The sequence below is a fragment of the Papio anubis genome, chromosome 4, assembly GCF_008728515.1.
Source record: "Papio anubis isolate 15944 chromosome 4, Panubis1.0, whole genome shotgun sequence".
NCBI lineage: Eukaryota > Metazoa > Chordata > Mammalia > Primates > Cercopithecidae > Papio > Papio anubis.
In genome coordinates this window covers 135738249-135764907 of record NC_044979.1, presented here as the reverse complement: position 1 = coordinate 135764907, position 26659 = coordinate 135738249, and the positions used below count along the sequence as shown (strand labels likewise).

Genomic DNA, 26659 nt, shown 5'->3' with positions numbered 1-26659 from the left:
CCCAGCACTTTGGGAGGCCGAGGTGGGCAGATCACTTGGGGTCAGGAGTCTGACTACTCCTAGGTAGTAGCTACTCCCTAGCTACTAGGGAGGCTGGGGAGGGAGGACCGCTTGAGCCCAGGAGTTGAAGGCTGCAGTGTGCTATGATTGCACCACTGCACTCCAACCTGGGTGACACAGCAAGACCCTCTCTCTAAAAAATAAAATAAAGAAAATGTGGGTGCCCCAGTGAACCCGCAGGCACACATGTGCCCCACTGGGTCCTGGTGTGGGTGCGCATGTCTGGGTCAGGGTACAGACCCACACAGAGAAGAGGCTAGGGGGTCCGTCCAGCTCTGCCGCTGTTTGGGTGCTATGGGTTGGTCACACAGAGACAGAAGAACCCAGGCTCTATAGGTCCACAATCTAGGAGAGAAGCAGGTAGGAAAGACTGGGACCTGGATGAGATGAGGGAACTTGAAGGGCTGTTTCCTACCCAGGAAACCCTCCACCGCCTGGGGCCTGCATGAGTATCAGTCACGGGCTGTCTGCCATTGCTAATTCCCTAAAACTAGGGAACTGGGGTTGAGGAGGGGAGTTCATCAGTAAGCTGACGGGACACTGTCCCTTTAAGAGGATCCAGCCAGTTCCCCTTTGTCTGGGAGCCTGGGGGAGGGGCTGGGAGTAAAGGGGGAGCAGAAAATGCCAGGGTTTGGAAGCATGTGGGTGGGGGCGCATCCAGGAAAGGGGGCCTGGTGCATTCCTCCATGGGGGTGGGGAATGCGGAGGCTGGGCCACTGGAGGTGGTGGCGGTGGCAGGGGCAGTGGGAGACATGATGTCAGGGTCACTGCCCCCGCTCGGTGCACACCTGGGGGTGGGCAGTTCACCAGATCGCTGCGGGGATGGGGTGGAGGAGGGAAGGCAGTGAGGGGGGTGGTCCCCAGGGCACCTCCCATTCTGGGGCTCTAACCTAATATGAAAGAAGTGCTGCAGCCACGAGGCCAGGCCGACTTTGGGTCCTGCCCTCGTAGAAGCCCCCACACCCGGTGCAGACCAATGACTCGCTTCCTGTCCTTACACATGACCTCGGTCACAGGGGTGCCACATCACAGGAATGCCCCTCACTCCCGCCTGCAGGAAGCAGGGCCCCTGCATGCCTCTGCAGTGGGCGGTGGGTGGGTGGGGGATTAGGAACTGCCGTAACCAAGTGTCCCCATCCTGGGGAGGGAAAGCTCTTCCGCAGCCTGGAAACTGCTACTGGTCCATTCACTCGCTCACGCAGAAACTCACAAACCTTCATCACTGCTGCTCACTTTCAGCAGCTGTGAAAGACCCGGCGGTGATGACTCACCCCAGGGTTTGAGTACACTTGGCTTCTCTCCGGTCACCACTTCCTTGAAGCCTGTTCTACCAGACACTAGGTCTGCCCACCAGTGTCTGCCACTGACCTGCCAGTTCCCCACGGCCCCACAAGGCCAGGCATCCACAACACTTGTCCCAGGAAAGAGTATAAGCGATTCCTGCGGGCGAGGCCCCCGCTGTGCACCCAGCATCCTCAGAACCGCCTCGAGACCCTGTCTCTGCCTCCACTGCAGACAGGGTGCCCAGGCCTGGCCCGGGTTGACTTGGTGGCTCAGTGGCTGGGGCTCGGGGCCTCAGTGAACCTTTGCGGACGGAGAGCATGCAGGAGTTCCTGTCCCTGCCCCGGCCCTCACCCCTCAGGCCTGCATTCTGGCAGGAGCTACAGGCGGATGGGCCTAACTCTCTTGGGTGCCCCACACGGAGGGCCTGACTGTCCCTAAGAAGGATGTCAAGGGAGGCACACCAGGTACTGAGGCTGTGCAGAGCTGCCCTGGGGCCAGCCAGAGAGGAACTCCCTTGCGGGAGAGGCGTGCCCTGGCCCCACTCCAGGGTACCCCTCCCTGAGAGCAGGGTAGGACAAAGCCAGGCTGGGGCAGGAGAAGGGGGAGGCACCCAGAGGGCATGAAAGGGGTGCTCTGCGGCCCAGGTGGCTGGCTGGGCTGGGAGACAGTGGTGGCTTCCCTAATGACAGGAGTAAAATCATCGCTCTACCCAGGACCACATCCCTGGCCACCAGGTGCGAAGAAACAGCAGGTGGAGGACCGGCCTCATGGGGAGACTGTCCTGGAAGGGCCTGCAGCTTTGGCAGGGGCCTGCTCCCCCGACAGCAGCCACCGTGCTACGGTGACCAAGGAGTTTCAGTTCTGCCCCAGAGCTTGGACCTAGGTGGGTTGGCTTCCAGCCCCAGGCCTTACACCAGGGGCCCTGCCTGGGGCCAGGGACAGGTAGGGAGGGGGATTCCCACTTACTTAGCCCTCTGGAGGAAGCGGCGTCTTCTTGGGGCTGAAGCCAACAGCATCCTCTGTGGCTACGCTGGGGGCTCTGGAGGTCTAAGGGAGGGCAGGGGTGGCCAGACCAGCCGCTTCCCCATCCTCCCTCAGGGGCTCAGGATTGGAGGCTGCAGAGGGTGGAGCCAGTGTGGCTGCAGCACACAAGAGGAGGATGCAGCCGCGTGGGTGCCAGGGGACTTGGTCTGAGCCTGCAGCAGGAAGTGGCTGAAGCACCATGTGCCTGGGCTTTGGTGTCGGTGAGGAGCGAGCAGTCTAGGCTTGGACCCCAGGCAGGGAGCCTGTGGCCGGTCCCTGAACACACACTATAGGCTCCTCAGCCTCGGCCCTGACAACGGCACTGAAGGCCTCAGGTTTCTCTGGGGACAGGGACAAGCTTAAAAGCAGCTGCCTCTTCCACTGCTGTCCCCAAGGGAACAGAGGTCGACTTCCTATGGACAGTTTGTCCTCGCCAAAAAGGTTCCTTGAAGAAAGGGAGGTTGCATCCCGCCCCAGCTCCAACCCCACAGGCCAGCAGCATGCTCAGCCCCCCTTGCCCAGGGCCAGCCCACCCAGCTGCCAAGGAGATGCTACCAGGGCTGCGGCAGCCCTGGGGGTTGTGCACTGGAGGCTTCCCAGAGGGGACCACAGAGGCAGTATCTGAGCCAAAGGGAAGCCTGGACCAGTCTGAGCCTGGTCATCACCTGCCGGGAGGCGGGGCCTGCAAGGAGGCGGGGCCTGCAAGGGGTTGGGAGGTCAGAACAAGAAAAAGGGGCAGGCCCTGTAGTGACAACCCTGCAGCAATTGTCCCACTCTACAAAGAGGGACAGCATCTGGTCCCGGCCGAGCCTCCAGCAACCCACAGGCCCCCATCACAGCACTCATGACCCTGTCTGTCCTATCACCCTGGGACTTTCTCAAGAGCAGGGGCCAGGAGACAGGAGCAGCTCTCAGATGCTCAGGTTATGACATTCAAAGATGCACAGCTGGCTGTGCGCAGTGGCTCACGCCTGTAACCCCAGCACTTTGGGAGGCCGAGGTGGGCAGATCGCTTGAGGTCAGGAGTTCGAGGCCAGCCTAGCTAACATGGTGAAACCCTGTCTAAAAAACAAAAACCAAAAATTAGCCGGGTGTGGTGGCGGGCGCCTGTAGTCCCAGCTACTGGGAAGCTGAGGCAGGAGAATCACTTGAACCCGGGAGGTGGAGGTTGCAGTGAGCTGAGATCATGCCACTGCACTGCAGCCTGGGCAACAAGAGCGAGACTCTCAAAAAAAAAAAAAAAAAAAAAGCTGCACAGCTAAGGGCACCTTCCTCGGGGCCAAGGCTCTATGCACTCCTGGCCACTGACTGCACTCCCACACACTGGCCTCCTCGTGGTCCTCAGTTGTGCCAAGCACATTCCCACCCCAGGGTCTTTGCACACGTGCCCCCCCCCACCCCTGACATCCTCTAAACACTGCTCCCCTTAAACATCATCTCCTGAGAGTGCTGTCCCCCAGCAACTGACACTACATTTGTTCACCGAGTGTCTGGCCCACTAGGAGGCAGGGACCCTGAAGGTCTGGGAGGTGTGGGTCTAAGCTGTGGTTACACTGTAGGCTCTGAAGCCAGGCTGCCTCAGTTCGAGTCCTGATGCTACTCCTCACTCGCTGTCAGACTTTTGGCAAGTGACTGAACTCTGCACCTCATTTGTAAAATCGCTTTTTCAAAATTTGAGACAGTGTCTCGCTCTGTTGCCTAGGCCAGAGTGCAGTGGCGTGATCACAGCTCACTGCAGCTTCGACATCCTGGGTTCAAGTGATCCTCCCATCTCAGCCTCCTGAGTAGCTGGGACTACAGGTACGCACCACCACGCCAGGCTAATTTTTTTGTAGAGATGGAGTCTCACTACGTTGCCTAGGCTGATCTCAAACTCCTGGCCTCAAGCAATTCTCCCACCTCAGCCTCCCAAAGTGCTGGGATTACAGGCATGAGTTACCAGGCTTGGTCTTAAAATTGCTTTAATAAATAGCACCCCCTTCCTGGGTTGTCATGAGAGGGCCCTAATGCAGAGTGGGCGCGCCATAATTATTTGCAAGTGACTGACTCAGGGACCCTAGGAAGTTCCACTGGGAAGGGCATGCAGAGGCGCCAGGAAGGCGGCCACCTGGCCACCTCCCCAGTGGGGCTGGAGGCTGCAGACAGACCCCTCATGGCCTTATCACACTGCTCCTGCCCGAACACCTTCAGAGGGGTGAGGGGCCCTGGAACAAAGGTCTCAGTGCATGCAGTGAGGTCCGGGCTGGGCCTCAAAGCCCAGGGCCCGAGGAAAACTAAGCAGAGTCTAGCACCTTGGGCATCCCACTGAGAGCCAGCCTGGCTGTGGTCAGCCATGCACCCAGGTGAGCGGTGACCCCCTCTGAGCTGCTTTGCTCACTGTCATGCGGTGAGGACACTGTTAGCTCCGCCAGCTTTGGAGGCTGTTGGGAGTATCACACCCATAAGCCATAAGTAGAAGCCCTGGCTCTTTGGCTCTTACATCTGATGGATCTTCTCCCATAGCGAGACTTTTTTTTTTTTTATGGAGTCTTGCTCTGTCACCCAGGCTAGAGTGCAGTGGTGCGATCTTGACTCACTGCAACCACAGCCTCCCGGGTTCAAGCGATTCTTGTGCCTCAGCCTCCTGAGTAGCTGGGATTACAGGTGCCCACCACCATGCCCAGATAATTTTTGTATTTTTAGTAGAAATGGGGTTTTACCATGTTGGCCAGGCTGGTCTCAAACTCCTGACTTCAGGTGATCTGCCCACCTTGGCCTCCCAAAGTGCTGGGATTACAGGCATGAGCCACCGCAGCCGGCCTCTTTCTTGTGTTTCACTACACCAGGGACAGCCCAAACACCTCTTCCTTACTGCCCCAACCTGGGGCGTCACCCCTCTCCTGGTGAGTGATTCGGGGTAGGCCACTCCAAAGCCAGGTATATCCATCCTGTATCACAGCTTCCCTCCTGTGCTTTCTGTGCTCTCTACTCCTGACCCTCTCTCCATCACCCAAGACTCCATCTCCCCACTCACCGCAGACACAGGGGTCCCCAAGTTCTTCCCTTCATTCATCTTGGCCCCATCACAAATCCCATTCACCACCTCAGGACCAGCTCCGAGGGGGCCATTTTTTCTGGCTTTCCTACCTCCAACTGGACTCAGGCTCCCATGGCTAGCTCTGGGCAGGGCACAGCCACCCTGGATAGCCCATGTCCCCTCCAGCTCAACACAGATGAGCATGTCTCCTCCCCAACCCGAGCCCCAACTCCACCACAGTCAACAAACCACCACCTTCCCAGCACCCAGGTTGGAAAACCAGACGGCTTCAGGTTCCACCCTGCCATTCGCCAGTGCTCATGCCCTCCCCGAAGCCCTGACCTTTTCTTTCCTTCCCTCCCTCCCTTCCCTCCCTTCCTTCCTCCCTTCCTCCCTTCCCTTCTTTCTTTCCTTCCTTCCCTTCTTTCTTTCTTTCCTTCCTTCTTTCCTTCCCTTCTTTCTTTCCTTCCTTCCTTCCCTTCCTTCTTTCCTTCTTCCTTTGGTTTTTTGAGACAGGATCTCACTCTGTCACCCAGGCTGGAGTGCAGTGGTGTGATCATAGTTCACTGCAACCTCCACCTCCCAGGCTCAAGCAACCTTCCCATGTCAGCCCTGCTGAGTAGCTGGGACTATAGGCACCACCACCACGCTCAGCTAATTTTTTTGTAGAGAGGAGGTTTCGCTATGTTGCCCAGGCTGGTCTCGAACTCCTGAGCTCAAGTGATCCACCCGCCTCCGCCTCCCAAAGGGCTGGGATTACAGGCATGCGCCACCGTCAGCCCCTGCCTTTCCTACTCTGCGGCGATGTGGAGTGAGGTTTGAGTCCCAGCTCTAGATGTTATAACCTTCAGCGAGGCACCTGACTTCACGGAATCTGTTTCTCCCATGCAAACTGGGCACATACGGTAGAGTTATGAATATTTAACAAATTACCATGAAGAATGCTCAATGCATGGTAGCCAATATGACAAATACTCACCAAAAACTGTCCCTTCTGCCTGAAATTCTCTCCATCCTCAGTCACTGTCCCAGGTCAGGTCTGATGAGCTCGGACCCTTGAGTTACTGGGACAGTCCCTTCCCTGCCTAGATACCACCACCAGCCCACTGGGATGGCATTCTTCAATAGCATGTCACCCCAGTCCCTCCCTGGCTGTCTGCCAGCTCCCTTCTGACTTTTTTTTTTTGAGATGGAGTCTCGCTCTGTCGCTGAGGCTGGAGTGCAGTGACGTGATCTCAGCTCACTGCAGCCTCCACCTCCCAGGTTCAAGTGATTCTGCTTCCTTAGCCTCCCGAGTAGCTGGGATTGCAGTCATGTGCCACCACGCCCAGCTAATTTTTGTATTTTTAGTAGAGATGGGGTTTCACCATGTTGGCCAGGCTGGTCTCGAACTCCTGGCCTCAAGTGATCCACTGGCCTTGGCCTCCCAAAATGCTGGGATTACGGGGGTGAGCCACCATGTCCATCCTGACTTCTGAAGCTCCTTATCTTGGCATTCAAGGCCCTTCACAAATCGGTCTCAAGTTTGTTTCTTGTTGAATCCCTTGACTTATTCTGTTCCTTCCAAGTGAACTGTTCCTGTTCCCTCAGCAGTCCGCACAATCCCACCTCTGTGCTGATGGTTTTCTCTGCCTGTTGAGAGCCCTCTTGTCCCCCGAAGACCTCCTTCTGAGCATCTGATGCAGAACCTCAGGGTATGCTGTCTGTCTCCTTTCAGCCACACCACTAAGTGTGTTCATTTCACTCACCGGCTGTGTGACTTTCATCAAGATAATTAACCTCTCTGTGTCCCAATTTTCTCTCTGGCAAAACAAAGACAGCACTAATATCTAACTATGCAAAGTGCTTAGAACAGGGATTGTCCCTTACTGAATGTTAGAAAATGTTAGACATTACTCCTAAAAAAGGAAAAACAGGCTGGCACGGGGGCTCATGCTTGTAATCCCAGCACTTTGGGAGGCTGAGTCGGGAGGATCGCTTGAATCTAGGAGTTGGAGTTGGAGGCTGCAGTGGGCTATGATCTCGCCACTGCACTCCAGCCTGGGTACACACAAGACCCTGTCTCTAAAAAAAAAAAGAAGAGAAAAAACAAAGAAACAAACCGAGGCCGGGTGCAGTGGCTCTTGCCTGTAATCCCAGAATTTTGGGAGGCTGAGGTGGGCAGATCACTTGAGGTCAGGAGTTCGAGACCAGCCTGGCCAACATGGCGAAACTCCATCTGTACTGAAAATACAAAAATTAGCCAGGCGTAGTGGTGCATGCCTGTAATCCTAGCTACTTGGGAGGCTGAGGCAGGAGAATCACTTGGGAGGCTGAGGCAGGAGAATCACTTGAACCTGGGAAGCGGAGGTTGCAATGAGCCGAGATCGCGCCACTGCTCTCCAGCCTGGGCGACACAGCAAGACTGTCTTAAAACAACCAAAAACCAAAAAATAAACCAAGGCAGAAGCCTAAAATAAAGTCCTGGTGCTGGATGTCTTGACCCTTGGTGGGCATCCCAGCTTCACCCTCTACGCTTTTATGGAGTTTTCTCCCCTGAACCTTGCTGTTTGGTGACTGTGCCTGTAATTCTTTCCCACTCCATTTGTTTTTCTTTTTTTAAAATTGAGACGGAGTCTCACTCTGTTGCCTAGGCTAGAGTGCAGTGGCGTGATCATAGCTCACTGCAGCCTCCATCTCCTGGGTTCAAGTAATCCTGCCATCTCAGCCTCTCAAGTAGCTGGGACTACAGGCGTGCGCTACCATGCCCGGCTAATTTTTTGTATTTTTGGTGGAGACAGGGTGTTGCCATATTGCCCAGGCTGGTCTCGAACTCCTGAACTCAAGTGATCTGCCCGCCTCAGCCTCCTAAAGTGATGGGATTACAGGTGTGACCCACCACGCCTCTTCTCCACTCTACTTTTCTACCCAGGAAATCTCACATCCTTTGAGATCCCTGCTCTGGCCCTATAGCCAACTCCAAGGCAGGTAGACCCCTGCCCCTGGCTTCTCAAGATAGTCCTACTGGTGACCTTCAGGTCCTCATGTACTCTTTGTCCTCCGCCACAACCCTGACCCTACTTTCTTCCTACATGTGGGTGTGTGTCTGGAGGCTGGAGCTGGTGTGACCGGGTTATGCATCTTTGCAAGCAGCCTGGAAAACACTGAAGGTGGCTCGGTTTCCCTCAAGGCCTGGTTTGTCTTCCCTCCCTGCAAGAGCATGAGCAACCAGAAGGCAGGGGAGACACTCCTTCCAACTCTTCCCCCTGTCTGGGTGCCAGCAGGGGGCTGAATTGCAGGCGTTGGCTCAACTGGAGGCCTCTCCCATCCTCTCGAAGATTTAGATCTCAGAGATATAAGATGACATCAGATGCCAGGGTGGTAGCTCACGCCTGTAATCCCAGCACTTTGGGAGGCCGAGGCAGGAGGATTGCTTGAGGGCAGGAGTTCAAGACCAGCCTGGGTCTCAATAGTGAGACACTGTCTTTATAAAAAATTTTAAAAATTTGCTGAGCATCGTGGTGTGTACCTATAATGCCAGCTACTCGGGAGGCTGAAGTGGGAGGATCACTTGAGCCCGGGAGATGGAGGCTGCATTGAGCCGAGATGGCACCACTGCACTCCAGCCTGGGCAACAGAGCAAGACCGTTTCGAAAAAATAAAAATACATAAAATAAAATAAGGCCAGGAGCAGTGGTTTATGAGGCCAGGAGCGGTGGTTTATGCCTGTAATCCCAGCATTTTGGGAGGCCGAGGTGGGAAGATCACTTGAGGTCAGAAGTTTGAGACCAGCCTGGCCAACATGGCAAAACCCCGTCTCTACTAAAAATACAAAAATTAGCTGGGCATGGTGGTGTACACCTGTAATCCCAGCTATTCCAGAGGCTGACAGGAGAACTGCTTGAGCCCAGGAGGCAGAGGTTGCAGTGAGCCAAGATTGTGCCACTGCACTCCAGCCTGGGTGACAGAGCGAGACTCCGATTCAAAAAGAAAAAAAAAAATAGATAAATAAAATGACAACAGGAAGGCCTACAGGGATCTTCTGGTCAAAACACCTCATGTCATAAATGGTAAACTGAGGCCACGAACTCACAACGGGGGATAGCACCAGGAGGCATATCCCAGCCTCCTCCATTCCTCGACCAGCCTGTCCTTTCTGGCAGGCCTTGCTTAGGGCAACACAGGCCCTGGGCACCCCACCCTACCTGAAGCAGTCTGCGTGCCAGTCCGCGTTCAGGGCCTGGAGGTACTGGCCGTCATAGATCCTCTGGCCGCAGCTTGCACACACGGGCAACTCGCTTCCTGCAGGGGTGGGAGGGGAGTTGGGAAGCGTTCTCAGGAGGTGTGCTCTGGTGCAGGCCCAGGCTGCCCTGCCCACCCCACATGTACCTACACCTGCACCAATCCTCACACCTCACACACTGCCGTGCAGTGCCCAGGCAGGGCAGTCACTGTGCCAAACAGGAGAAGAAAGGGTGCTGGCCTAAGTCTTGCTGAGATACTGACTAGGTTGCCAAACCTCTCTGGCCCTGTTTCCCCACGTATCAGCCTAGGAGGAGGATCAGGTCCACCCTCCCGCTATAGCACTGGGTCTGGCAAGGTAAATGGGGAGAAAGGAAGCAGTGGCTTTAGGGATAAGGCAGTGGGGAACATTCCTATCACAGCCTCCTTTCCTCCCTCGCCTGCCCGGGAAGAAGTACTAAGAGGGCCCTTCAAAGGCAGGCACTGGACAGGGCTGGATTAGTGCATCCTGGGCTAAAGCCACCTGGGAGGTCAAGGGCAGGAAGCCTGGCGGTGCCAGCCCTAACAGACCCTTGGCAATGAATTCCCTGGCTTAGCGAAGGAAAGGGGCTGCAGAGCTGGGTACTTCCAGACACCTGTCCCAGGGAGGCCTGGCACCTCCTCTAGCCAGCCACAGGCATGCTTAGTCATCCCTGGGGCCTGGCACCCTTGGAGCTGGTGGGCCCTGGAAAATGCCCCGGGTCTGCTCCTCCCCACTGTACAGAAGGGGAGACTGAGCCCCAGAGATGGCATGGCTTGCCCAGTCACATAGCTAGATCCCAAGGCCACAATGGCCTGCCCCTCCGTGAAGATGCAGGGACCTTAGGTAGGTAGGGGCTACAGGAAGGTGGGCCCCTACCCCAATCAGGTTTTCATGGGCCTGGGAAGGGTTGGTGGCAGGGGGAGGTGCCGAGTCAGGCCTTGCCTTGGGGCCAGGTGGATCTATGTGACAGGTCAGCGAAGGAGAACCAAGGAGGGTCCCCCAGACCCTGTCCTAGGCTGGGGAAGTCTTGGGGGAGTCCTTGAACCCTAACTGCAGTACAGTACTGCGCCTTGGGCCCCAGTGAGGGAGAAGGGGCTAAAGAGGTTAGGATGAGTCATGCTCCCAGCCAAGACTGACGGCAGGCACCGGGTTTGGGGCACGGGGAGGGAGAGTGGATGAGGTACACGGCCTTCAGGTTCCTGGACGCCTTTCTCCGCTCTACCCATCTGGCCTCCAATCACCGACACTGGGGGGGCAACTACCCGGTTTCCAAATGTACAGAAGGGGAAACTGAGGCCCAGGGAGTCGGAGCCTGGCTCAAGGTCACAGAGCCGGGCAGGCGCCGGGCGGCCACTGGGACCCAGGGCTGCGGCTTCCCCGGCCCTCTTTCTTCCGAGACTGGATAAAGGGTGGCCCCAGGGCGAGGCCCGGGTGGTGGACAGAGCACGCGGATGGAGGCCGGCGCGGGGCTGGCAGTGCCTGGGAGTCCTTCGCGAGGGGGAGCGGGGGGAGGAAAAGGGTCCAGGGGTCCCCAGACCCGCGGGAAGGCAGCTCGCCGGGGGCCGGGGAGGGGGATCCCGGGCGGGAGGGGGACAGGGAGGGGCCTGCGGGCTTCGGAAGGACGAGCTCATCCCGGAGGAGGCAGGGGCGCGGCCTTCTGGCAGCCCCGGCCCCCTCCCATGCCCCGGGCTGCCCCGGGCACCCCCCCAGGCCCTCGCCCCACACCCCGCGGCCCGCGCACCTTCCTCTCCCATACGTTCTTCCCTCCAGGTGCAACAAAGTAGCGTCAACCTCATGCACTCGACGGGGGGCGGGGCCGAGGGCTGGGGCACTGAGGCGGCCGGGCCTGGCTCGCCCGCCACGCGCCGGCCCGGGAGGCGGAGGGCGGGCGCGGGCCGGGCCGGGCCGGGCCGGGGGCGCCTCTCGGACACCGGCGGGGGAACCGGCTTGGTGCCGCGGCGGCTAGGGGAGCGAGCAGAGGGGCGGACCGAGGCGGGGCCTACGAGCTGCGGCACGGGGGCGGGGCGCGGGCGGCCGGCGGCGGGAACAGCCCTGCGGCCCCTATCGGAAAACCCGCCCCCACGCCTCTAGAGGCCACGCCCCGCTGCGGCCCCGCCAGGGGGCGCAGCGAGCCTGCGCGCCACGCCCCTCCCCGCCCCTGTCCGCTCTCATTCATTCATCTTTCTCCGAGCGACAGCTCTCGACTGGGAGCTGCGAGGCCCAGCTGCCTCGGAGGGCCGCGCGCTCTGCTGGGGCAGCCAAGGAGGATGTGGGAGCCTAGAGAAGGGGCCTCCGTTTCCCCGCGGGAGGCCCCCACGGACCCAAACCAGCTGCAGCCAGGAACCCGGACCAGAGCTGGAGGAGGCCCTGTGCCCCGCCAGGACACTGGTGGTCGCCTTGGGGAGGGGAGGGAGACGGGCCGGGTTTGTCCCTCTCTCTGAGGCCTGCATTGAGGCCAGGCTGGGCCCGGGGAAGGTGATGGTCCGCGTCTCAGGCCTCGCGAATGAGCAGCCCCGGAGAAAGGAGCGAGCCCCTGCCAGGCAGTGACAGGTGTACTCTTCTCAGTGCTGGTTACTTGGAGCTGGGGCTGCCCTGCCCAGGGTCCTGGAGGGGGCACGGGTTTGGGCTGAATCAAGCGGCCAAAGGAATTGGGTGGTCCAGTCCAGCACTGATGGTGGAACACCCTGCCTAGAAGTGGACAATTCTAGAATGCTGGACATGGGCAGGAGCAACCCTGTCCCCACTAGGTCCACCTCCCACGTCATCCCACTGCCCAGGAAGCAGTGACTGGAGCGGAGCCACGTGCCCACGTGAACCCAGTGAACAAGAGGCAGCGCTAGCCCAACTCCAACTCTAGCCAACATGTTTGTGGGGACAAGTCTAGGCAGGTCTGCAAAGTGGGGGCACTCACCCCTGGGTGCAAAACAATTACGTGGGGAGGGAAGAAAACAATAGATTTTTTTTTTTTTTTTGACACGGTCTTGTTCCGTTGCCTAGGCTGGAGTGCAGTGGTGCGATCTGGGCTGACCGCAGCCTCCACCCCCCAGGTTCAAGCAATTCTCCCACCTCAGCCTCCCGAGTAGCTGAGATTACAGGCGTGCACCACCATGCCCGGCTAATTTTTGTATTTTTGGTAGAGATGGGGTTTCACCATGTTGGCCAGGCTGGTCCCAAACTCCTGACCTCAGGTGATCCACCCTCCTTGGCTTCCCAAAGTGCTGGGATTACAGGTGTGAACCACCACGCCTGGCCGGAATTTTAAATTTCCCATTAGAAAGAAGGCTGGGCACAGTGGCTCACACCTACAATCCCAGCACTTTGGGAGGCCAAGGTGGGAGGATCACTTGAGGCCAGGAATTGGAGATCAGCTTAGGCAACAAAGTGAAACCCTGTCTCTTCTAACTTTTTTTTTTTAAATTAGCCAAGCATGGTGACTCATGCCTGTAGTTCCAGCTACTTGGGAGGCTGAGGTGGGAGGATGCTTGACCTCAGGAGGTTGAGGCTGCAGTGAGCTATGATTGCACCGCTGCACTCTAGCCTGGGTGACAAGAGTGAGACCCTGTCAAAAAAGATGGGGAGGGAAAAGGAAGCGAAAGAAAGAGAGGCAAATGAGAGGCTTGTAACTTGGCTGTAGGGCGTATACCAGGCAGGACCCTGGCTGGAAACAGAAAGTGCCACTTACTGGGGCTAACTGGAGAGAGTTTGATAAAGGGGATGTTTACCATGCATGGCACGGGGGAGGGGGCATGAAAGGAGATCAGTAAGGACTGGCACTGTTGGAGGGGTGGCAGCAGTTACCAGCCCAGGGTGAGGGGGCGTAGAGGGGGTCCCTGGAGGAGAGGCCTGCCTGAGAGGAGCTGTGTTAAGAGGGGTCCCCAGTTTTGGGGCACTCATGGGGAAGAGGACCCAGAAGGGCTATTCTGATCTGACTCCCGTGTCCTTCTTATTCTTCCATTGCCTCCCGTTAACCAATCCTGTCTGGACGCAGCAGGCAGGGCCGTGTTGCTGCTGTGCCCACAGTGCAGGGTGGAGAAGTGCACAGTGGCCTGGAGGGGCTGTGAGCCTGAGCCAGCTTGGTTAAGTGATGTTATCCGGTTTTGACTAAATTAACCCTCACAGAATGAACTCATAGCTGAAAACAATTCTTGCAAGGAAAGCACAGATTGGGCCTGGCGCGGCAGCTCATGCCTGTAATCCCAGCACTTTGAGAGGCCGAGGCTGGTGGATCACAAGGTCAGGAGATTGAGACTATCCTGGCCAACACGGTGAAACCCCGTCTCTACTAAAAATACAAAAATTAGCTGGGCATGGTGGTGCGTGCCTATAATCCCAGCTACTCGGGAAGCTGAGGCAGGAAAATCGCTTGAACCAGGGAGTCGGAGGTTGCAGTGAGCCAAGATCACACCACTGCACTCCAGCCTGGTGACAGAGCAAGACTCTATCTCAAAAAAAAAAAAAAAGAAAGCACAGATTGAAGATGATGCAAACTGGGTGCAGTGGCTGACACCTGTAATCCCAGCGCTTTGGGAGGCTGAACTGGGAGGATCGCTTGAGGTCAGGAGTTCAAGACCAGCCTGGGCAACACGGTGAGACCCCACCACATCTCTATGGAAAAATTTTTTTTTCTGGGTGTGGTGGTGTGCACCTGTAGTCACAGCTACTCAGGAGGCTGAGGCGGGAGGATCACTTGAGTCCAGGATTTGGAGGCTTTAGTGAGCTCTGATCGTGCCACTGTACAGCCTGTCTCAAACAAACAAACAACCAACAACAAAAAAAGAAGATGCTAACGCATCCAGATGAGCGAAAAGATGGAGCTGTCACTTCCACACCCTGTAGGAGCTCCTTGTCAGCCACAGTTCCAGGTGAAACATCAGATCTGACATATTCAGTCATATTGCTCATGCAAGATATTTTTTTGCTGAAAGCAAAAAGGATTTTGCTTTTTATTTTTATTTATTTATTTATTTTGAGATGGAGTTTTGCTCTTCTTGCCCAGGCTGGAATGCAGTGGCACGATCCCAGCTCACTACAACCTCCGCCTCCTGGGTTCAAGCAATTCTCCTGCCTCAGCCTCCCAAGTAGCTGGGACTATAGGCGTGCACCACCATGCCTGGCTAATTTTTTGTATTTTTAGTAGAGATGGGGTTTCGCCAGGTTGGCCAGACTGGTCTCGAACTTCTGATCTCAGGTGATCCACCCGCCTTGGCCTCCCAAAGTGCTGGGGTTATAGATATGAGCCACCTCGCCTGGCTGCAGAAAGGATTTTTGTACTTTTTTTTTGTTTCAAAAGAGAGAGGGTCTCACTCTGTCATGCAGGGTGGCATGCAGTGGCACTATCGTAGCTCACTGCAGCCTCGAACTCCTGAGCTCAAGTGATCCTCCCACCTCAGCCTTCTGGGTAGGTGTGACCACAGGCACATAGTACCACGTCTGGCTAATTTTTATCTTTTGTAGAGATGGGGGGGTCTTACCATGTTGCCCAGGCTAGTCTCGAACTCCTGTGCTCAATTTGTGTTCCCAAAGTGCTGGGATTATAGGCATGAGCCACAGAGCCCAGCCTGATAAAAGTTTTTTGTTTTGTTTTTGTTTTTTTGAGATGGAGTCTCACTCTGTTGCACAGAGTGGAGTGCAATGGCGCTATCTTGGCCCACTGCAACCTTCGCCTCCCGGGTTCAAGTGATTCTCCTGCCTCAGCCTCCCGAGTAGGTGGAATTACAGGCACGCACCACCACGCCTGGCTAATTTTTGTATTTTTAGTAGAGACAGGGTTTCAACATGTTGGCCGGGCTGGTCTTAAACTCTTGACCTCAAGTGATTGTGCCACCTCAGCCTCTTAAAGTGCTGGGATTACAGGCATGAGCCACCGTGCCCGGCCAATAAAAGTTTTTTTATATGAGGAATTGAGCACCCCATGGGGAATGGCTCACTCACTCCAGAAGTTGGAATTGTCCAGTTTCAAATTTGTGCCTGACTGGATATAAGCCAGTGACAAGCAGGAGGCTCCTTGGGGACACTGCCATAACGTGAGCCCAAGGCTGTTGCTGAAGGCAGGGCCAGAGCCAAAGCTGTCCTCGCATGCAAAGCGGGCTGGCATCATGGGGTCCCTGCCAGCAGACTCTGCCTGCTCACTTCTCGCCCACTCTGGGTGACCTCACTCAGACGCATGGCTTGGTGACTCCTCCGACCTTTCCTCGAACTGCAGACACAAGAACCCGAATGTGTATTTGGGATCTCCATTTGGATGGCAAACGGGACCTCATACTTAGCATGTCCAGGTCAGAGCTCATCATTTGTGCCCGGATGGTTCCTCCCCAGGTGTTTCTTATCTCAGTAAATGACAGCACTGTCATCCAGTAATTTAGGCTAAACTCATGGGCTTTTTTTTTTTTTTTTGAGACAAGATTTCCCTCTATCCCTCAGGCTGGTGGGCAGTGGCACGATCAAAGCTCACTGCAGCCTTGACCTCCCAGGCTCAAGCGATCCTCCCATCTCAGCTTCCCTAGCTACTGGAACTACAGGTGTGCAGTATGGCATGACTGCTCCCATTTCCTGACTCCCTGCCTCTGATCCATTGGCAAATCCTATTGGCTCTATATGTAAAATACATCCAGAATTCCAGCACTTCTCCCTCCTTCTTGGCCTAGTTGGGTATTTAGAGCAACAGCCTCCCAAGTCATGTCCCTACGCCCTGTCATCCTGCAGAGCCTCTGAACATGTGTGACATTCCTTTGCTTTCTAACCTTAAGGTCCTTGCTTCTGTGCTTATGGAACCTAGCCTCTGGCTACTACTTTGCCCTTATTTTTATTCTCCTTGGTCATTTTTGCTAAAATCATGATGGTCAGTCATGGTAGCTCACACCTGTAATCACAGCCATTTGAGAGGCCAAGGCAGGAGGATTGCTTAAGGCCAGAAATTCAAAACTAGCCTGGGCAACATAGTGAGACCTCATCTCTAAAAAAAAAAAAAAAAAAAAAAATTAGCCAGGTATGGTGGCATGTGACCATAGTCCTAGCTACTCGGGAGGCTGAGGCGGGAGGATCACTTGAGCCCAGGATTTCCAGGGCAGTGAGCTAGGATTACACTATTATACTCCAGCTTGGGCAACAGAGGGAGACCCTTTCTCTAATTATTTTTTTATTAAAAAAATTTTTTTTGAGACTGAGTCTCACTCTGTCGCCCAGGCTGGAGTGCAATGGTGCCATCTCAGCTCACTGCAACTTCTGCCTCCTGGGTTCAAGCAATCCTCCTGCCTCAGTCTCCTGAGTAGCTGGGATTACAGGCACCTGCCATCATCCCTGGCTAATTTTTTTTTTTTTTGGTATTTTTGCAGAGACGGGATTTCACCATGTTGGCCAGGCTGGTCTTGAACTCCTGATCTCAGGTGACCCACCTACCTCGGCCTCCCAAAGTTCTGGATTACAGGCGTGAGTCACCGCGCCCGGCCCCTTTCTCTAATTAAAAAAAAAGAAAAATCGTGGTGCACCTCTCTGCTGTTCTAACTTCCCAAGGATGTGGTTGTTACAGGGCTTTTGACTTGAGGCCAGGTCGCCTAACCATCCTGTTAGGATGGTGACATTCCTTGTCACTATCTCCTCCCTGACTTTTTATCTTCATAGCACTGATTTACCTGGTATTAGAGTTATTACTTATTCACTATACTATATCAGTTTTCCCTGGCTGCTATGACAAATTACCAAAAACTTGGTGGCTAAAAACAACAGACATTTGTTTTCTCACTGTTCTGGAGGCCAGAAGTCTGAAATCAGATTGTTGGAAATTAGTCCGGAAATCAATCTGCTCTGTCTTCTTTCAGGCATTTTGTATTTTGGGTCTTACATTTAGTTCTTTAACCTGAGTTAATTTTTGTATATGGTGTAAGATAAGGATCGAACCTTTTTTTTTTTTTTTGAGACAGGGTCTTGCTCTGTTGCCCAGGCTGGAGTGTAGTGGCATGATCTCGGCTCACCATAACCTCAGCCTCCCAGGTTCAAGCAATTCTCCTGCCTCAGCCTCCCAAGTAGCTGGGCTTACAGGCGCATGCCACCAGGCCCGGCTAATTTTTGTATTTTTAGTAGAGACCAAAATTTCACCATGTTGGCCAGGCTGGTCTCAAACTCGTGACCTCAGGTGATCCACCTGCCTCAGCCTCCTAAAGTGCTGGGATTATAGGTGTGATCCACTGCATCTGGCCCCTGAATTTTATTCTGAGACAGGGGTCTCACTCTGTCACCTAGGCTGGAGTGCAGTGGCATGATCTTGGTTCACTGCAACCTCCACCTCCCTGGTTCAAGCAATTCTCCTGCCTCAGCCTCCCAAGTAGCTGGGACTACAGGCACCCGCCACCAAGCCCAGCTAATTTTTGTATTTTTAGTAGAGACAGGGTTTCACTATATTGGCCAGGCTGGTTTCGAATTTCTGATCTTGTGATTCGTCTGCCTCAGCCTCCCAAAGTGCTGGGATTACAGGCATGAGCCACCGTGCCCAGCCACTTTATTCTTTTGTATTCAGTTTTCCCAACACAATTTGGCTTTTTTGTTTTTCTTTTTGTTTTTTTAAAGAGAGATGGGATCTCACTATGTTGCTCAGGATAGTCTCAAACTCCTAGGCTCAAGCAATCCTCTCGCCTTGGCCTCCCAGAAGTGTGAGGATTACAGGCATGCGCCACCGTGTCCGGCCACCAACATCGCTTGTTGAAGAGACTGTTCTTTCCCCATTGAATGGTCTTAGCATCTTGTCAAATATCATTTAATCATATACACCAGGGTTTATTAATATTTCTGGGCCATTATGAATGTTCTGTTCTGTTGGCCTGTTTGTCTGTAATGCCAGTATCACACTGTTTGGGTTACTGTAACTCTGTAATACGTTTTGGAATCACAAAATGTGAGTCCTCCAGCTTTGTTCTTCTTTCTCAAAATTGTTTTAGCTATTTGGGGTCCCTTGAGATTTCACATGAATTTTAAGATGAAATTTTCTATTCCTGCAAAAAATGCCTTTGGGACTTTGATAGCAATTTTGTTGAAACTATGGTTTCATCACCTGTGTTGCCCAGGCTTGAGCACTACAGACATTTGAACAATTAAGTCTAACTATCCATGAACACGGATGTCTTTATATTTTCCTGTGTCTTCTTTAATTTCTTTCAGCAATATTTTGCAGTTTTCAAAGTACAAATCTTTCACTTCCTTGGTTAGGTTTATTTCTAGTATTTTATTCTTTTTGATGCTCTTATAAATGGAATTGTTTTCTTAATTTCCTTTTTAGATTGTTCATTGTGAGGATGTGGAAACACAACTAATTTTGTGTGCATGTTCGATCTTTAGGGGTTTTTACATATACGAGCATGTAATTTGTAAACAGAGATAATTTTACTTCTTTTTTTCAATTTGGATGCCTTTAATTTCTTTTTCTTTTTTTCCTGGTTGTTCTGACTAGGACTTCCAATACCATGCTGAATAGAAGTGATAGGAGTAGGCATCCTTGTCTTATTCCTAATCTTAGAGGAAAAGCTTTAAATCCTTTTTATTTTTTATTTATTTATTTTTTTGAGACAGGGTGTCACTCTGTTATCCGGGCTGGAGTACAGTGGCATGATCACGGCTCACTGCAGCCTTAACCTCCCAGGCTCAAGCAATCCTCTTGCCTCAGCCTCCTGAACGGCTGGGACTACAGGCATGTGCCACCATGCCCGGCTAATTTTTGTACTTTTTGTAGAGACAGGGCTTTGCCATGTTGCCCAGGCTGGTCTCGAACTTCTGGGCTCAAGGCATCTGCCCGCCTCAGTCTCCCAAAGTGCTGGAATTACAGGTGTGAGCCACCACTCCAAGCCCAGTCTTTCACCATTAAGTATGATGTTAGCTGTGGGCTTTCACCTATAGCCTTTATTAGGTTTAAGTGGTTTGCTTCTATTCCTAGTTTGTTGAATGTTTTTATCATGAAACGGTATTGGATCTTGCTGCCTTTTCTGCAGCAATTGAGATGATCATGTGATTTTCTTTCGTTCTGTTTACATGATATATTTCACTGAGTGATATTCACATGTTGAAACATCCTTACATTTCAGGAAAAATTCCACTTGGTTATGGTGTATAATCCTTTTAATCTGCTATTGAATTTGGTTTGCTTGTATTTTATTGAGGATTTTTGCATCGATGTTCATAAAGGATGTTGGCCTGTAGTTTGCTTTTCTTGTGTCTTTGGTATTAGAATAATGCTGGCCTCTTAGAATGAGATTGGAAGTGCTCCTTCTTCTTCAATTTTCTGGAAGAGTTTCAGGAGGATTGGTGTTAATTTTTTAAATGTTTGTTAGAATTCTCCAGTGAAGCCATCTGGTCCTGCGCTTTTCTCTGTTGGGAGACTTTTTATTACTGATTTAATCTCCTTACTCATTATTGGTCTATGCTGATTTTCTATTTCTTCGTGATTCAGTCTTGGCAAGCTGTGGCTTTCTAGGAATTTATCCATTTTATCTAGATTTTTCAATTTTTTTTTTTTTTTCTAGAGATGGAGTCTTGCTCTGTCACCCAGATTGGAGTGCAGTGGCACAATCATAGCTCCCTGCAGCCTTGACTTCCTGGGCTTAAGTGATCCTCCTGCTTTGGCCTCCCAAAGTGTTGGGATTATAGGTGTGAGCCACTACGCCCAGCCCCAGCTTCTCATAAAAACACGTATGTAGCATTTAGGGCCCAGCAGGGTAATCTCCCTATATCTCAAGATCCTGAACTTAATCACAACTACAAAGATCCTTTTTCCATGAGGTAACTCTTAGGGGCTGAAGTGTGTCTCCTCAAAATTTATATGTTGAAGCACTTACTCCAATACCACAGAGTATGACTGTATTTGGAGATAGGGTCTTTAAAAAAAAATTTTTTTTTTTTTTGAGACCGAGTCTTGCTCTGTTGCCCAGGCTGGAGTGCAGGGGTGCAATCTCGGCTCACTGCAACCTCTGCCTCCTGGGTTCAAGCGATTCACCTGCCTCAGGCCCTGGAGTAGCTGGGATTACAAGCATGCACCACCACACCCAGCTAATTTTTTTTTTTTTGTATATTTAGTAGAGATGGGGTTTTGCCATGTTAGCCAGGCTGGTCTTGAACTCCTGACCTCAAGTGATCTGCCTGCCTTGGCCTCCCAAAGTGCTGGGATTACAAGTAAGAGCCACCGTGTCCGGCCTATGTTATTCTTAAAGCAGTTCCCCTCTTAGAGTTTACAGTCTGGTGTAGAGAGGCAGAAAAAGAAGTATAATATATTTTGTACATGGTGACAGGTGCTCTGGAGTCAAACAAGGCAGACACAGACTGGGTGTGGTGGCTCATGCCTGTAATCCCAGCACTTTGGGGGGCCAAGGCGGGTGGATCACCTGAGGTCAGGAGTTCAAGACCAGCCTGGCCAACATGGTCAAACCCTGTCTCTATAAAAATACAAAAAATATTTGCCAGGCATGATGGCGGGTGCCTGTAGTCCCAGCTACTCAGGAGGCTGAGGCGGGAGACTTGCTTGAACTCGGGAGGTAGAGGTAGCAGTGAGGTGAGATTGCACCATTGCGCTCCAGCCTGGGTGACAGAGTGAGACTCCGTCTCAAAAAACAAAACACAACATGGAGGTAGAGCCAGGTGAGGGAGTGCTGAGCAGGGGAGGAGGGTGCAGCTCGCAATTTTATTTATTTTCTAAATAGAGATGGGATCTCACTGTGTTGCCCAGGCTTGTCTTGAACTCCTGGCCTCAAGTGATCCTCCCACCTCAGCTTCCCAAAGTGCTGGGATTACAGGCATGAGCCACCACATCCAGCCCAATTTACAGTTTTAGAAAGGGGTCAGTGTAGGACCCTCTGAGAAGGTGACACTTGAGTCAAGACCTGTAGCAGGTGAGGGAGCCAGAAACACAGATAGCTGAGGGAAGGGCGTTTTGGGCAGAAGAGATAGCAGATGCCAAGGCTGGCAGTCGGGTGACCTGCTGCACTCAAGGAAAACTAAGATGGCCAGGGCGACTGCATGGCTCGAATAGCAGAATGTGGGGTCAGAAGAGCTGGTGCCATGCAAGAAGGGGCATCCTGGCCATAGAAAGGCCTCTGGCTTTGTGTCTGAGTGAGACAGGAACCACTGCAGGATTTTGAGTAGATACATGACCCGAGTTGACTTACGCTTTGAAAGAATTGCTTTGGGCCAGATGTGGTGGCTCATACCTGTAATCCCAGCACTTTGGGAGGCAGACACAGGCGGATCGCTTGAGGCCAGGAGTTTGAGACCAGCCTGGGCAACACGGTGAGACCCCATCTCTACTAAAATTTAAAAAAAAAATGGCCCCTGCTTGGTAGTGGGTGCCTGTAGTCTCAGATACTCAGGCTCAGGAGTCTGAAGTGGGAGGATCACTTGAGCCTAGGAGTTTGAGGCTGCAGTGAGCTATGATTGTACCACTGCACTGCAGCCCAGGTGACAGAGCAAGACTCTGTCTCTAAAAAATAAACCCCCTTTTTTTTTTAGATGGAGTCTCACGCTGTTGCCAGGCTGGAGTGCAGTGGCCTGACCTCAACTCACTGCAACCTCCGCCTCCTGGGTTCAAGCGATTCTCCTGCCTCAGCCTCCTGAGTAGCTGGGACTACAGGTGCGCACCACCACGCCCAGCTAGTTTTTGTATTGTTAGTAGAGATGGGGGTTTCACCACGTTGACCAGGATGGTCTCTATCTCTTGACCTTGTGATCTGCCGCCTCAGCCTCCCAAAGTGCTGGGATTACAGGCACGAGCCACTGTGCCCGGCCAAAAATAAAAAATTTTAATTAAAAAAGAAAGGATTGCGGCAGGGAATGGTGACTCTTGACTGTAATCCCAGCACTTTGAGAGGCCGAAGCAGGCAGATCACTTGAGGTCAAGAGTTCGAAACCAGCCTGACCAACATGGTGAAACCCTATCTCTACTAAAAACACAAAAATTAGCCAGGCATGGTGGCACATGCCTGTAGTCCCAGATAGGAGGCTGAGGCAGGAGAATCACTTGAACCCGGGAGGCAGAGATTGAGTGAGCTGAGATCACACCACTGCACTCTAGCCTGGGCAACAGAGTGAAACTCCATCTCAGAAAAAAAAAAAAAAAAAAAGATTGCTCTGGTTGCTGAGTGGAGAGAAGGCCATAGGGGAGCCAGGGGAGAACCACGGGGCTTGGGAAGCTATTTCAGTAATTCAGGCAAGGGATACTGGGGACTGTGGTTTAGCCCTGAGACGTGGTGGGACTCTGGATATATTCTTTTTTTTTCCTTTCTCTCTTTTTTTTTTTTAGACAGAGTTTTGCTCTTGTTGCTCAGGCTGTAGCACAATGGTGCGACCTCGGCTCACCGCGACTTCCTCCTCCTAGGTCCAAGTGATTCTCCCGCCTCAGCCTCCTGAGCAGCTGGGATTACAGGCATGCACCACCATGCCCGGCTACTTTTTTTGTATTTTTAGTAGAGATGGGGTTTCTCCATGTTGGTCAGGCTGGTCTCGAACTCCTGACCTCAGGTGATCTGCCCGCTTTAGCCTCCCAATGTGCCGGGATTACAGGTGTGAGCCAGCGCGCCTGGCCGACTCTGGATGTATTCTGACGGTGGTGCTGTATTATTTGCTGGTGAATCCGCTGCGGGGAGTGAGGGAAGAGCAGAGTCAAAGATGGTTCCAGAGTTGCAGGCCGGAACCTCTGGAAGATTAGGGCTGCCCTTTACTGAGATGGGAAAGGCAGGGAGGGAAAACCATGCTCCCTATGCCACGCCTATGAGATTTCCAGGTAGAGATGTTAGAATTGGCCTTGGATGTGTAAGTCCTGGGCTCAGGGGAGTGGTCCATGCTGGAGATGTCAATTTTCGAGTCACCCATGAATAGGTGGTATTAAATATTTAAAGCCACAAGCACACCAGGTGAGGTGGCTCACACCTGTAACCCCAACACTTTGGGAGGCCAAGGCCAGAAGTTTGAGAGCAGCCTGGGCAACATAGCAATATTCTTTTTTTTTTTTTTTTTTGTAGGGGACAGAGTCTTGCTCTGTTGCCAGGCTGGAGTGCAGTGGTGCGGTCTCAGCTCACTGTAGCCTCCACCTCCCGAGTTCAAGTGATTCTCCTGCCTCAGCCTCCCAAGTAGATGGGATTACAGGCATGCGCCACCACGCCTGGCTAATTTTTGTATTTTTAGTAGATATGGGATTTCACCATATTGGCCAGACTGGTCTTGAACTCCTGACCTCATGATCTGCCCACCTCTGCCTCCCAAAGTGCTGGGATTACAGGCACGTACCACTGCTGCCCAGCCGCAACATAGCAAGATTCTGTCTCTATAAAAAATTTAAAAATTAGCCGGGCATGGTAGCATGCGCCTGTAGTTGGGAGGATTGCTCCAGCCCGGGAGTTTAAGGGTGCAGTGAGCTGTGAACCACTGCACTCCAGCCTGGGCGAAAGACTGAGGCCCTGTCTCTAATACATAAATAAATAAAACCATGAGCTATGAGAAACCAAGACAGGGAGTCCACAGGCTGGAATGCTGGGGCTTACTGACTTTTAGAGGCCAGAGAACTGAGGAAAAACCAGCAGTGGATGTTTTTGTTGAGTGAAGTAATGATGGATGGATGAATGGATGGATGGACTGGTGGGTGGATGGATGTGTGGATAGATGGATAGATGGATGGGTGGGTGGATAGATGGGTGGATGGATGGGTGGGTGGGTGGATGGGTGGAAGGAGACATGGATGGATGGATGAAGGGTGGATGTGGATGGATGGATGGATGGATGGATAGTGGATGGATGGATGGTGGATGGATGGATGGATAGATGGCATATGGAATGGAAGGGAAGGGGAAGGATGGTGGTGGATGGATAAGTGATGGACTGGATGCGGAGGGGACGGATGAGCGGACAGAGGACGGGCGAATGGGCAGAAGGGCAGATGGCAGATGGATGGGTGGACGAGGCATGGTGGACGGGTATGGATGGATGGATAGGATGATGAGTGGTGGATGGAAGGTGGATGGTGGATGGATGGAAGGAAGGGTGAACCATGGAAGGATGGTGGAATGGATGGATAGATGGATGGATGAGTGGAATGGTGGATGGATGGTGGATGGATGGATGGATGGTGGTGGTGGAAATGGATGGATGGACAGGGTGGATGGTGGTGGATGGTGGATGGATGGTGGACAGATGGATGGTGGTGGATGGATGGGTGGATGGTGGATGGATGGACGAACAGGTGGTGAAGGGATGGATGGTAGGTGGATGGATGGATGGATGGATGGATAACGGACGGATGGGGATGGAAGATGGCACACCGACGGGCGGACGACATACGGACGGACGGGTGACGGACGGACAGGCGGGCGGACAGGCACGGACGGGCGGCTGTGGACGGACAAGTGATTTAGACGGACGGACGTGATCAGACGGACGGTGACGGTAAGTGGACGGCAAGTGGACGGCGGACGGATGGTCAGGATTTATCAGGCGGCGGGTGACGGGCGGATGGCGGACAGATGGATGGGCGGATGGGTGGATAGATGGATGGGCAGATGGGTGGATAGATGGATGGGCGGATGGGTGGATGGGTGGGTGGGTGGATGGATGAATGGATAGATGGACAGATGGATGGATGGATGGGTGGATGAGTATGGATGGATGGGTGGTGGAATAAATGGATGGACAGGGTGGATGGATGGATGGATGGATGGATGGATGGATGGATAGATGGACATGGATGGATAGGTGGATTGATGGTGGAAGATGGATGGTGGTGGTGGTGGAAGATGGATGGGTGGATGGATGGAGAGGTGGGTGGATAGATGGTTGGATGGCTGGATAGATGGATGGGTGGATGGGTAGATGGGTGGAGGGATGGATGGATATCCTTTGCCACCACTGTAGGGCAGGCTGTGTCACCCCACCCTGGACTATTACAGCAACCCTCTTGTGCATCTCCTTGAATTGCACCGCTCACTCTCTCCTAATCCATCCTCCATAAGTCCTCAGTGCTGCCCTCTCCTACCAGACATTCTGGTTGTCCTATCCTCTGCATGAAAGGCCTCACCCTCCTCTCTGTTCTATTCTTTGCCTGGTAAAATGTTTTTTGCCCTTTGTTGTTCTCTGGGAAGCTCTCCCTGAGCGTACCTCCACCAGCTTTCTCTTTCCCTCCCAGCTCCTTCTGGGATCACAAGGATCCTTGTGTGCAAACCCACATATGCTCCAGTCTGCACAGTGAGCTCCATTCACACTCTCCACGAACAGCTGTTGCCACGTTTCTGGCTTAGAGGTGTGCACACTCAGCACGGGGCCCGCTCTCAGGAGGACGGCACAGGCCTGAGGCCGAGTGAGCCCTGGTACCCAGAGCATGGTCCAGAGGTAGAGATGTGGGCTGCAGGTGAGCGCATTCCCGGGCCCCATGGATTTCTGGCCTCAAGGAGAGGAGGAAGGGCCAGAATGGGAATGGGTGCATCTGAGTAAGGGTGGTGCTGAACCTGCTGCTGGGTGTCACCTGCATTTCTCAAGCCAAATGATGCCTTACATGGGCCACCCATGAGAGCTGGTCTTCCTCAGAGGGGACAGTTTCAGAGGAAAATGGTTACCCTTGACTGTCTTCTGACTCCTCTTAGGTAAGCCACCTTTCCTATCTGTCTCTCTCTCTCTCTCTCTCTCGACAGGGTCTTGCTCACTTACCCAGGCTGGAGTGCAGTGGCGCAATCATAGCTCACTGCCACCTTGAACTCCCAGGCTCAAGCGATCCTCCCACCTCAGCCTCCTGAGTAGCTGGGACCACAGGCATGCACCACCACTCTTGAGTAATTTTTTTTTGTCGTTGTTGCTATGGGGGTCTCACAGTGTTGTCCAGGTGGGTCTCCAATTCCTGGCCTCATTGTTAAAGAATAAGCCAAACTTGGAGAAAGATCGATGCCCCAGAAGCCGGCTGCAGGGGCTTTTGGTTGGCAACCTCTCAAATACACTGTGGGTGGTGGAGGTTCCCTGAAGCAGAGCCCGGATCCTCATCCAGGCCAGGGAGTTGAAGGCAGATTAAATCGATACGAAGGAAGCTAAGA

General features: G+C 53.2%; 1 protein-coding gene across 2 annotated transcripts in view; it reads right to left on the bottom strand.

Annotated features, from left to right (window-relative positions):
* The window catches only part of LIMK1 (LIM domain kinase 1), a 35844-nt gene extending 24248 nt beyond the window's left edge, over nucleotides 1–11596 (bottom strand). The window contains exons 1-2 of one of the 2 annotated variants that reach the window (XM_003895885.3): nucleotides 11368–11596; nucleotides 9568–9664 (exon numbers count right to left, since the gene is read on the bottom strand). In XM_003895885.3, the coding sequence (XP_003895934.2) occupies nucleotides 9568–9664; nucleotides 11368–11422 (152 nt within the window). In that variant the 5' untranslated portion in view covers nucleotides 11423–11596. Of the gene's footprint in view, nucleotides 1–2310; nucleotides 3306–9567; nucleotides 9665–11367 lie in introns of those variants that run through there. The other variant, XM_003895886.5, reaches the window with a different exon arrangement.
* Between the last annotated feature and the right edge of the window lie 15063 nt (nucleotides 11597–26659).